Here is a 12375-nt window from a genome sequence, read left to right on the forward strand (position 1 = left end):
GTCCCCCCAGCACTTTCTGGGCTTCCCTGCTGCAGCCAGACACCAGACATGGGGCACTTGCTCTCCCTGGCGTGCAGCAGATTTTATTTCATATGTAGCACTAACAGGGCCAGGCATGGCATTCGGAGTGGCTCCTTTTCACACCAGCTCTGATCTCAAGGCCCTGGCCAGCGGGGGTAGGTGTACAGGGCTGGTATTTATGATAGTAACATGATCAATGGTGGGCCTGGTTAGGCAGGGGGGCCAGAGGCTAGAGCCCAGAGGGGCTGGAATAATAAAAATCTTCCTGGAAAGTCTTGCTTTCTAGGATTCCCCTGGGCTGATGTCCTAGCCCAGCACCGGTGCGGCCTCATCCTCAGTGACAGTAGCTGAGTCCCCCTCCTCTTCAGGGCCCATGATGGGAAAAGGCCCAAGGGGCCGGTGCTGAAAGAGGGCTGCCCGGTTCTGCTGCTCGCCCTTCTTCACCCAGTGCCCATAGAGCCGGAAGGCACAGTTGTCAATGAGGCGCCGCACAGACCGCAGTGCATAAGGATCCCGCAACAGGGCACTCTTGGTCAGTGGCCGCACACGGTGGGTACTTAGGGCCACTCGTCCAGCAGCCAGCACTGTCCACACTGCCACCTGGGAAGAGGGGCCAGCGTGAGCTCCAGTGGAGAAACACAGGAGAAAGATCATGGGACAGAGACACAAACCATGACACTGTCAGGCTTACCCGGAACCGCTGACGGGGGGTGAGGTTCCAGGGTTGGCTGCCTTCACAACGCTCAAAGAAGGGGTGCTGTAGGGCTTGCTCAGCTGTTAGGCGCTTCTCAGGATCCACCTGCAGCAGCCTTGAGATCTAGGAGAAACCCCAGAGCATGAAGGGCAGCTCTTGGGCCTCCCCCAGTGTCCTCTCATGACCCCGGCTCACCAGGTCTTTGACAGTGTTTGATCGGTCATCCCACTCAGGTGAACTAAACTGGTACTGGCCCTCCATGATCATGCGTAACATCAGGATCTGGCGCCGGTGCCAGAATGGTGGTGACCCAGCCAGGAGTGTGAACAAGATCACCCCACAGGCCCAGCTGAGAAAGAGACCAGAGTCAGGCAGGACTAGGTGACAGTCAAATGTGAGTTGAAGGACAGTAAACACAAGAGGAGGGAGGGGGAGACTAGAAACTCACAGGTCAACCTCCTTGCCATAGCCTGGGTGGGTTTCATCCATGGAGCATTTAAGGATCTCTGGTGCTAGATACCCCGGGGTCCCACACAAATCTGAGGAGAGAAGGTCAAGATTGAGGAGATGTTACCAGCTCCCTCCAGGGCCCTTAACACCATATCTCTGCTGGAGCCTCCTCTACACTACCAGGGCCACCAGTATTCCCATTCTGCTCCCACCTGCCTTCTGTCAAGTCTCAGTACTATACACTGTCCCTGCTGAACAACTCAAATGCCCACCAAGGTTCCTGGTGGCCTTCCTAGGAAAACCTGGGTTTGGCATTGACTTCAGGGTCCTACCCAGGTGTATGATTTGCCTCCTCCAACCCTCCAGGCAAGCCAACTTACCCACTCCTCACACAACTTGCTACCACATTTTTACATACATAGTATATATGGAAAACAAGACCTAAATCTTCTGTGCATCCCTTTCTGCCAAAACCTATTCCTCTTCTGATAATCTCCACTCTGGTTCATGAAACCACAACTCAGCCCAAGGGGAACAAGTGAAAATATGGGATTTCTAAAGCACATACTGGGTAAGTCCCCTGTTTAAAACCCTTCCATGACTCTCCACCATGGCATCAGGATCAAGTCTAGACTCCTGCAGCACAGAGCCCACCATAATTTGATCCACATCTGTATTTTCTTCTACCACTCAGGTATCAATTCTTCCAGGCCAGCACTTTCCAAACTGTGTACCATGGCACACCTCCAGGAGATTTTAATAGGCCTGAATTGAAAATTACTGTCCTGGGAAATTCATTCCTATACCAAGTATTTATTGTACCAAGCACCATATGAGACACAGTGGTAAATTAGATGTGCCCCTACTGGGCTGTCTACCAGAAAGCAAACAAGAAATAAGCATAGAATAAGATGTGTGTCGTGAAGGGAGAAGATATAACAACAAAAAGCAGGGGAACCTAACCTGACCTGGAGGTTTAAAATGAAACCTGAGGGGCCGGCCCGTGGCTCACTCGGGAGAGTGCGGTGCTGATAACACCAAGGCCCCGGGTTCGGATCCCATATAGGGATGGCCAGTTCGCTCACTGGCTGAGCGTGGTGCTGACAACACCAAGGCAAGGGTTAAGATCCCCTTACTGGTCATCTTTATAAAAAAAATAAAATAAAATAAAATAAAATGAAACCTGAATTATCTGAGCCAAGGGAGAAGGCAGAATGGGCAGGGGCAAAGATGATTCCAGAAAGGGGAAAAGGATTAGTGGAAGCCCAAAGGGAAATAAAGTACTGCATCCATAAGACATATAAGTCCACAGGTTAAAAGCATGAGCTCTGGAGTCAGACTGCCAAGTTCATATCTTGGCCCTTTGACCTTGGGCAAGTCATCTCAGCTCTTTAAGCCCATCTATAAAAAGGAGACACTACCTATCATAGGGTTATGGAGACAGCTTAAAGAAATAAGCCATGTAAAGCTTTGTGTGGTGCCTACATCACAGAAAGTGCCAGTAAATGTTAGCTATTAATAAATCTAGTGCAAAGCCATTGAGGGAGATAGTAGCATATTAAAGCCTCTGAGGAGTCCCACAGTTGAACTTTCTTTAACGTTTCCCACGTGCACTAGAAACATTTCTGTCACAACAAACGCATTAACACTGGACTAGGTAAGCCCGAGTCCTGGGACCCCAGGTGGGAAGTGCCGCCTAGACACATCAGGCTCCTAACAGCACACCTAAGGATCACATTGATCCTGTCTCCTCCAGATCCCAAGCACAGTGCTGAGCCCTGTTATCCCCTGCTCCCTCTTTTTCCTCCTGGGACAAGGCCCAGCCTGGGAGACCCCTCCTCTGTGGGTCACTCAGGCTGATGATACTCCTTCCTCAACTTCCCAGGCATGGCCCTGTGCCTGCTGGGTAACACTGTCTGCTCATTTGTCTGTCTCCATCCTCCCCAGGTCAGGACAGCCACTCTGAGTTGCACACAAGGCTCTACACCCAGAGGGTACCTGGCAAGCACTCACCGACTTCTCCCCTTTCCTTGGTACCTGGGACTCAGTACTCAGACCCAGCCAACCATCCTTAGGCCTGAGTCTCCTTCCCTCCCAAGCATCTTAAGGCACCAGATGCCCTCACCTCGAAGCTTCTCGCCAGGTTCCAAGTGGCAGGAGAACCCAAAATCTGAAAGTCGGATCTGCATATTGTCATCTAGGAGAATATTCTCGGGCTTCAGGTCTCGGTGCACAATGTTGTTGGCATGGAGAAAGCTCACTGCTTCCAGCAGAGACCTCATGATGGACCTGGGGGAGGCGCAGTCTCCTCCTCTGCTTCTTCCTGCCCCGCCCCATTCCCTGCTCACCCCAGGGGCTGCAGGCTCAGCCATTACCTGGTTTCCTTTTCTGAGAGGGCCACCTTCTCTGTGAGATAGTCAAACAGCTCTCCCTTCCGCATCCTAAGGGACAGGAGGGGCACAGGAGGTTGATTCACCCCACAGTGGGGACTGAGAAGATAAGCCAGTGCTCACATAAAATATCATGGTAGAAGCCAGAAAAGAGATTCCTCTGCGGACAAACCAAAGAGTCACAAAACAGAGCACTCCAAGAGTGAACTAGACACTAGGGCAGTTTGGTCTGGTGGATTGGTGTTTGAAATATCTGCACTGGACCGTGATGGGGTAATTTTAGCAAGGATAAGTGGCTTCTTGGGATAATATTTACAGGTGGTTCTTTTTATCTGAGAATAACTATACCTTAAAAAGTCCTCTTAAAGTAATTCTATTTAGAACATAAAGCAGAATTTCGGGCTGGCCCTGTGGCTCACTTGGGAGAGTGCAGTGCTGGTAGCACCGAGGCCGCGGGTTTGGATCCTATATAGGGATGGCCGGTGTACTCACTGGCTGAGCATGGTGCAGACCACACCATGCCAAGGGTTGCGATCCCCTTACCGGTCAAAAAATAAAAAAATTAAAAAAACCAGAATTTCAGTTAATAGTGGCAAAAAGGTTGAATAGGACTTTATTTTGAAATTTTATTTTATATTGTCTTTAAAAGTTGAGGTTATGTCCCATACCGGCCAGCTACCAAAAAAAAAAGAGAGCTTATAATTGCAACTCTGCATCAATCCTCAAAATAAAGAATATATCAGGTATTGTTTTGGGGAGTGTCATTGTCCTGCAAAATTGCATGATAGTGTAACAGACATTCCCTACTCTCCCTATGACTTTTGCAGAGGGTCATTTCTGTAAATACACTGAAGGCTTCATGAATTTTTTTCCAAGGGCACATCTTAACTCTTTGGTATTCGTTCTCTTTTTAAGTACCTCTGTAATCAGTTTGCATTATATTGTATAACATCTGACACTTGAATAGACTGATCAGGAAAAGAACTAATGGGCAGAGAGAGACATCAGGGTATGTGTTAAACAAGGAGAGACTGGTGAGTGAGGATCTGTTTTATAAGTGGTCAGTTCATCGTTGAACACTCTCCTCTTAAAACAGCTTTTTCCCCTGCTCACTTTATAACCATGGGGTACTGGATAGTGACCCCTTGGGTCATGAGAACTCTTTGTATTTGACTGATCACTATCACTCTTGAAGAACTTGCTTCACTCATAGAACCTAGGGAAAGGGCCAGAGCCATAGGCTGCAGGCAGGCCAAGGTGGTAGAGAGAGCCCTTGCTGTAGCAGAGGAAGGTGTGAGCAGGGTAGTCTTCAGCCCACTGAGCTGTAAGATTGGGGCCATACATGGAGGTGGGGAGGCGGCTTTTCAGATCAGGACAAGGAGATACTCACAGGTCAAATACCAGGAACATGAAGCTAGAAGACTCGTAGGAATCGATGAGAGTGACTGGGGAAAGAGATAGAAAGGCAGAGAGACAGAAATGGGAAGAAGCAGGTACATATTAAATGGGCTTTTCCACCTGAGGCAGCAGTGGGCTGTTACTGGGAAGGAAGGAGAACCAAAGGAGGCAGTAGGGACCCAAAGGCTGGCCACTCTTTGAAGTGGAACAAAACCAGGAAGGGAGGAGAGGCATGGAGGCACTGTTGGGGGAAGGGGGCTGTGGGCAGTTGGTAGTGGGGTTGTTGGCTAACAGGAGCAGGGAATGCAGCCTCACTGATGTGGGGGTGGCCGGCGACCTGGCGAAGGATGTGTGTCTCTCGCCGTGTGGCTTCCCGCACCTCCTCCAGCTGCTCAGGACTCAGCCGCTCAGCTGTCACCTCCATAATCTTCACTGCAAACTCATGGCCAGTAGCTCGATGAACACAACGGCGGACCACAGAGCTCACTCCTCTGCCAGAGCCAGACAACAGCACAAGTCAGGGCCTCCTACAGTCTCCTTTCTACATACAACAGAGCCTCAGTGTCCTCATGCCCACTGCGCCAGACTCTGAAGACCCACCTGGACAACAGGGCAGTTACCCCAGGGGCTCACCCTGGTCTACAGTAGCTTCACAGTAGCCTCAGGAACATGGGTACCCGGCAAGGTGCAACACGAAGCTAGCTCATAGGGAAGGTAGGCAGGGGATCTGGTTTCAAATCCACGTTCTGCCACTCCCTCCACAGGTAAGCCAAGGCAAGTCCTTTCCACACTGAGCCCCAGAACCTGCCTCTTGCAGGAAGGGGGAAGAAATCATCTACATCTCCTTCCATATTTCACTCACAGTTCCCTGATTACCCCGTCCAAATCCCACAGTTCCCCTGTAATACCTCAGGTGTAGGAGGCTCCAAATAAATATGGAGCCATTGACTAGAAGACCAATGTTAAGAATTAGACCTTAGTTTAGGCCCCCAATTTGCTACCAATTAATCTCCAAGCAGCTCACATAAGGTCTCTGGGTTTTAGCTTCTGCAGTTCTCAATGTAGCCAACAATATCTTGAAGGGATATTGAAAGGCATTAATGAGATAAAGACAGGAAAGTCCATTTGGCTTTCCTAAGAGAAAGTCCTAGACAGGGATTTCCTTGCTAGGGCTCTGTCACCAACTCCATATGACCCTACAAATAACTCAGACTAAGGTGCAAATCCCCCCAGGATCTGGCTTCAAACTACATTTGTTTTTCTCATTCCCCAGTTGTTCTTCACGTGAGCCTTACTGCTGTGCTCTCGGGGGCCTCCCTGGCCTCACATAACTGCCTCTGTTTGGAGTTCTGTCACCCACCTCTCTGGTTAAATCAAGAGATGCAAACTACTGACCCTCAGGCCAAACACAGCCCACAGATGTGTTATGTTTTGGAAGAGCAATGCTTTTCACAAATCTGAATTCACATATCTCAGATGGGACAAGAACCCTCCAGCTACCACAGTACTCAGCACTTCCTACTGTCTTACTCTTGGCACTTTATGGTTTTAATTTCCTGCCCAACCACTAAGGGCATCTGAACTTGAGGCCCATTGTCTAATTATTATTCATCTTTAATAAACCTCTTTGAGAATCTGATGAAAGCTGCACACCTCTACCATGTACATACATTTTTACAATTTCAGGGGGTTCAAAGATCCCCTGAACCTGGCCATCCAGCTAAGAATCCCTACTTTAAGGCCCAAACTAAATGCTACCTCTGCTAATTCTTTGTTTATTCTTCAGAGGAAGGGACCATTCTCTTCTCTGGCATCCCACGGCATTTTACCCCTAAGAGTATTTACTTTTTTTTTTTTTTGATGATCAGTGTGACAGTACAGAACATTCACTCTTAAGTAGTATATCATGACTATGTATCATGACTATCTGTGTGGGAAACCCTAGTCTTCTGACTCAAAGTCCAAATTCCTTTTTTAAAAAAAAAAAAAAAAGATGATCAGTAAGGGGATTTTAAACCCTTGACTTGGTGTTATCAGCACCACACTCTCCCAAGTGAGCTAACCGGCCATCCCTATATAGGGATCCAAACCCACGGCCTTGGTGTTATCAGCACCACACTCTCCCAAGTGAGCCACAGCTGGCCCCAAATTCCTTTCTACTGCTATTCCCCATTGCCTTGTTCTCTGCCTACTCCTTAAATGTTAGACTTCCCCAGGGTCCCATCCTTGACCCTGTTCTCAGGCTATATACACTCTCCCTCAGTAATCCTATGAACCTCCATGCCCCAGATGTCTGCCTCAAGCATCAGGCCAACATGTCTTACTGGACACCTCTTCCTGAGGGTCCTAGAGACGTTTCACATGCATCATGACCACTGAACACCTCATCTCCCCTGAAACTGGCTCCTTTCTCCATACTCCTGACCTCAATTAATGGTGTTGCCATCCATTTAGACTCCCAAGCTAGAATCCTGGGTGCCATTCTTGGCTTCTCCTTCTCCTTCACAATCTAAATCTAACCACTCCAATCCACTCTGCAGAGCTCTCTAATCTATCTCCTAATGCTCCACCCCCCACTGCCACTGCCTTGGCTCAGGCCCTGTCTTTCTAACCTGGACAACTAACAGACTCCTCACTGATCTTCCTGCTGCCAGTCTCAGCCCCTGCAACCCATCCAACCCATTGCTTCTAGAATTAGCTTCCTAAAATATAGTTCCAATCATGTCATTTGCTGCTTAAAGAGTTCCCAGCTTAAATGCTCTACTGAGTTATAAGTGTTCCCTGATTCCTCAGCAGGACCCTTAGAGTAACTGTCCTCTTTTTAAATGATATCTAATACTTTCAATCTTACAGTTAATTGTGGGGTGCACTCAAAATTCTTATCTTCTTTCCATGCTGCCTCTTATTACTACCTACAAAATAAAAGTCAAATCCAAGTTGCTTCACCAGTCATTCATGGCCTTCACCAAACGGCTCAGTCTGTTTTCAGCCTCATCTCTGGCTACAGCCACACTATTCAATTTTTGCTTCAGTGACTTATAACTTATCACCGATTTCTAGAATGTGCCAAGCTCTTTTATTTATTTTATTTTATTTATTTATTAATTTTTTTAAAGATGACCGGTAAGGGGATCTTAACCCTTGGCTTGGTGTTGTCAGCACCACACTCTCCCAAGTGAGCTAACTGGCCATCCCTCTATGGGATCCGAACCCGTGGCCTTGGTGTTATCAGCACCGCACTCTCCCGAGTGAGCCACGAGCCGGCCCGTGCCAAGCTCTTTTAAACTTCAAGCCAGGCTGGCCAGTTAGCTCAGTTAGTTACAGCGTGGTGCTGGTAACACCAAGGTCAAGGGTTTGAATCTCCATACAGGCCAGCAGCCAAAAAAAAAAAAAAAAAAAAAGTTTCAAGCTTATCCATGAAGAAACTGGTACTCTGGGTAAAGCAATTTAGTGAGAGTGTGCAAGTAATTTACTGTGCGGGACAAATAAAAAGAAAAGATAGAAGAGAAAGACAAGGGATGATGCTACCACAGTAATCTTGAAATGAGACAGTAAAGACCCTACCCTCTCTGATCCGCCTCTACCAAAACTGATCTTTCTGCTCCCCTTGGCAGTGGAGTCACTCTTAGGTTCTCCCCTATGGGCTCTTCTCCATCTCAGTGCATCCTCCTTTACCTGGTACAGAAACCCTGCAGTGCTTCAGGAATTAGATCTGGGTTCTCTTTCCTCCCCAATACTCTTTCCCCTGGTGACCTCCATCCAGTCCCTGGAGCTTTAAATACCTTCTATGTGCAAATGATTCCCACTATACTGTCTCAAGCCTTGATATCTCTCCAGAATTCCTGATGCTGACTGCCTTATTGACATCTCCATGTCATATCTAAAAGGAGTCTGGCCAAATCTGACAGTCACACTCCTGTCTGCTTTCATGGCCTCAGCAGCATTTGACACAGCAGACCATGCCAACCTTCCAGAAGCACATTCTTCTTGTGTTTTTCTTTCTAATTAGTAGATGCCATCTCTTCAGTCTCCCGTGCTGGCTCCTCTTTCTCTAACTGACCCCTTAATGGTGACAAGCCCCAGAGCCTGAGCCTAGGCCCCTTTCACTTTCTCTATCTATACTCTCTCCCCATAACTACTACCTAATGCTGATGCTTCCCAAATTCAGAGCTCTAGCCCAGCCTTCTCCCTTGAGTTCCAGACCCATATACCCACTTGACAGTGCCACTTGGATATCTCGAACTAAACATTTTTTTTTTTTTTTTTTTTTAAAGATGACTGGTAAGGGAATCTTAACCCTTGACTTAGTGTTGTCAGCACCATGCTCTCCCAAGTGAGCTAACCAGCCATCCCTATATAGGGATCCAAACCCATGGCCTTGGTGTTATCAACACCACACTCTCTCGGTGAGCCACGGGCCGGCCCTCAAACTAAACATTTCTAAAATAGAACTCTTGATTTACTCACCCCACCTCCCAATCTGATCCTTCCTCAGCCTTCTTCATTCAGTAAATGGTACTCAAGCACTCAAATCCAAATCCTGGAAGTTATCCTTGTTTTCCCCATTTCCCCCATGGTCCATATCCGATCCTTCAGGAAGTTGTATCAAATCTCCCTCTAAACCATCACCCAAATCTATTCACTTCTCTCCATCTCCACCACCACCACTTTAATCTAAACCATCACCATCTTTAGCCTGAATGAATCAATAGCTCCTAATTGATCTCTGCTTTCATTCTGGCCCCTCTCCTTTCCATTCTCTACACAGGAGCCAGAATGATCTTTTTAAAATGTAATAATGACACATATGTATCGAGTGCTTACCATGTGCTGAGAAGTGTTCTAAAGATATCATATGAACTCATGCCATCCTCACAGCAACCTACAAGGTAGGCTCTATTTTTATTCCCAATTTACAAGGGAGAAACTAAGCACAAAAAGGTTAAGTTCCTTGCTCTCAAATCACAGAAATATACAACACATCATGTTATTACCTTGTTAGAAACCATTTGGTTTCACTAGAATAAAATTTAAATTCCTTATCATGGCCTAAGGCTCTTATATAATCTAACCTTTATTCACCTCTCCAACTTAATTTCTTCTACCTTTTCTACCCTTACTACATTCTAGCCCACATGGATCTCAGCTCAAAACTCACTTCCTCAGGAAAGCTCTCCCAGACCTCCTTATCGATAGTGGCCTTCATTAATTACGCTCATTCTATTGCCCTATTTATTTTCTCCCTAGCACTCAGTTTGATCTTTATCTTGTTTCTGTGTTTACTGTCTGCCTCCACCAACAGAATATAAACTACAGGACAGAAACCTTATGGATCTGTATCCCCAGTGCTTAACACAGCACACCCAGCACATTGTATGAGTTTAGGAAACCTTTGAGAAATGTATGTATCTGCCACTGCCTCTGCAGGTGAGGCCTTCCTTCTATCCTCTGCGTGCTGAATTCCTACTCATTCCCAGCCCAAAGATCACTCCTTCTGGGAAGCTGTGGTTTTCTGGGACCTCACAGCACTTTATACAAACCTCTACCTATTTAGCTTGATAAATGTTCATGTGCCTCTTTAGAATGTTCATGTGCCTCTTTCGGTCACTTCACCTGGAGTGCCTCCAGGGCAAAGACATCTCTTCTACCCTCCCCGTGTTTAGTTTTGTTTCTGGCACACAGTAGGTGCTTCAACCATGTTTGCTGAATGCATAAATGAATGAGCTCGTGAAAAAACGGGGATTGATCCAGAATAAGAGTCTAGTCACCAAATAGTCTCCACTAACCCTTCCCATTGAGAACTATCCAGCCCTCAGATGTAACCGCGCATACCGGCTAGGACCCGACCTCTCTGGAGCCCCGTTTCCCTGGCCGCGGCCTCACCTGCCAATGACATCCTTAGGGTCGTACTTCTGATAAAACTCCTTGGCTGCTGCCCAGTCGGGCAGCTCATCCTCCGGCCCCACGTCCAGCGTCATTCTGAAGGAGGTGGGGGCCTGTGCGGAGGAGACGGAGGGAAGTGAGGGCAGAGAGGCCCACAGGCTCTGAGACGACACACATCGCGGCTCCCGAAGGCGAAGCCCTTGCGGCTGGGGCGCCAGGGTCTTGGGGGGTGGGGACGGGGTTGGGGAAGGATCGGGACTGGGGAGCCCCCTCAGAAGGGCCTGGGGGCGGGAGGGGCGGCAGGGAGGAGGACGGGGAAGGGGAAGGGAAATGCCTAGGAAGAACGGGGAAGGGGCTCAAGGGCTGGCGGCTGTTGCCGCGCAGGCGCACTTGAGCAGGTACGGGGAGGGGGCGCGGGGTCTCGCGCAGGCTCACCCGTGGGGGCGGGCAGTGAGGGCAGGGTCGACGCGAGGCCGTTCTGTCGCCGGCTTCGCCTCTAGTTCCTTACCTTAACCCGGCGGCACCGGCGACGACCTGAGGCTCCGCCCCACGCCGCCCACCAATGGCAACGCCGCCCGAAGACTGCGGCTCAGAATCCCTTCCGATTGGAAACTGGTAGTCCAATAGGAAGCCGAGAGCCCCGGGGCTGCGGCGAGCAGTGGAGCACGGAATGACCTCAGAGCGCGGCGCTCGGGCGGGGCTTCAGATACGGCCAATCGGCGTACGGCATCTGCTGGGGGGGCAGCAGAAGGCGGGGCTTGCTGTCAACGGGCGTTGGAGGTCTGCGATGGGACTCGGAAGTTAGGTTTACCGGGAAGCGTGACAGCTGGGATGTCGGGCAGCTGGGATGCAGGACCTCGCTGCGCCTCCAGTTCCCGGACTTTGGCAGGGGCCCCCTCAGTCTCCTCCCAGCATCCCTATCTGAATTTAGCTGTTTTTAATATTAGCAGCCTGGTCCAAAGCTCCTGCCTTGAAGGGCAGACTCCAGCCCTTAAAACGCCTGGACGCACGAAGCTTGGACCCTAGCTCTGCCACTGGGTGCGAACTCAGCCAGCTAGAAGAGGACTCGTTCTGTGGCCGTTCAGAATACCTCCAAAGTCCTAATGCTTACCATCTGGGAGTATTCACTTTCCCAATCTTTCACCCCCTCTCAAAAGCCTTGGGGGTGTATCAAGCTCTGTTCTAAGCCCAGCGGGTTGTTAGATTCTGCCAGAAGCGATATAAGAAGCCTTTTCAGTGCATAGCTCAGCACTGGCATTCACCTACTCATTCAACAAATATTTGTTGAACGTCTTAAGACTTATGCGCTGGACTAACAGCAGTGACAACATATCCATGTGGATGGAGATTATGTTCCAGCGAAAGAGAACACAATGAAATCATTTAATCTAACGATAGCTACCTTAAAAATGTCAGTCTGGGATCACAACCATATGTGGGGAGAAAAGTATATCCGCGTAACTTTTTACGGAGTATGTAGACTTTATACCATAAATTTAAAGACAAAAGAATTGCAAAGAAATCTTGGACTGTATTTAG

General features: G+C 48.6%; 1 protein-coding gene across 2 annotated transcripts; it reads right to left on the bottom strand.

Annotated features, from left to right (window-relative positions):
* Positions 1-61: 61 nt before the first annotated feature.
* On the bottom strand, positions 62-11401 carry PHKG2 (phosphorylase kinase catalytic subunit gamma 2). 2 transcript variants are annotated; one of them, XM_063099925.1, is made up of 10 exons: positions 11345-11401; positions 10837-10949; positions 5269-5444; positions 4946-5000; positions 3541-3606; positions 3291-3454; positions 1164-1254; positions 911-1064; positions 713-838; positions 62-621 (listed from the first exon to the last, which is right to left on the bottom strand). In XM_063099925.1, exons 2-10 carry the CDS (start codon positions 10929-10931, stop codon positions 328-330), a joined length of 1221 nt encoding a protein of 406 aa, XP_062955995.1. In that variant the 5' UTR covers positions 10932-10949; positions 11345-11401; the 3' UTR covers positions 62-327. The 2 variants fall into 2 exon arrangements, with proteins under 2 accessions (XP_062955995.1, XP_062955994.1); XM_063099924.1 differs by lacking the exon at positions 11345-11401 and adding an exon at positions 11272-11336.
* Positions 11402-12375: the final 974 nt, after the last annotated feature.

The sequence above is a fragment of the Cynocephalus volans genome, chromosome 6 (genome assembly GCF_027409185.1).
Source record: "Cynocephalus volans isolate mCynVol1 chromosome 6, mCynVol1.pri, whole genome shotgun sequence".
NCBI lineage: Eukaryota > Metazoa > Chordata > Mammalia > Dermoptera > Cynocephalidae > Cynocephalus > Cynocephalus volans.

Excerpts from the sequence above, each read along its gene's own strand:
- PHKG2 (XM_063099925.1), bottom strand. The coding sequence starts at position 10,931 with ATGACGCTGGACGTGGGGCCGGAGGATGAGCTGCCCGACTGGGCAGCA. Across the intron at positions 3,607-4,945 it reads ATGTTCCTGGTATTTGACCT|GATGCGGAAGGGAGAGCTGT; the intron begins GTGAGTATCTCC and ends CCTGTCCCTTAG. Across the intron at positions 1,065-1,163 it reads TATGGCAAGGAGGTTGACCT|CTGGGCCTGTGGGGTGATCT; the intron begins GTGAGTTTCTAG and ends TCTCTTTCTCAG.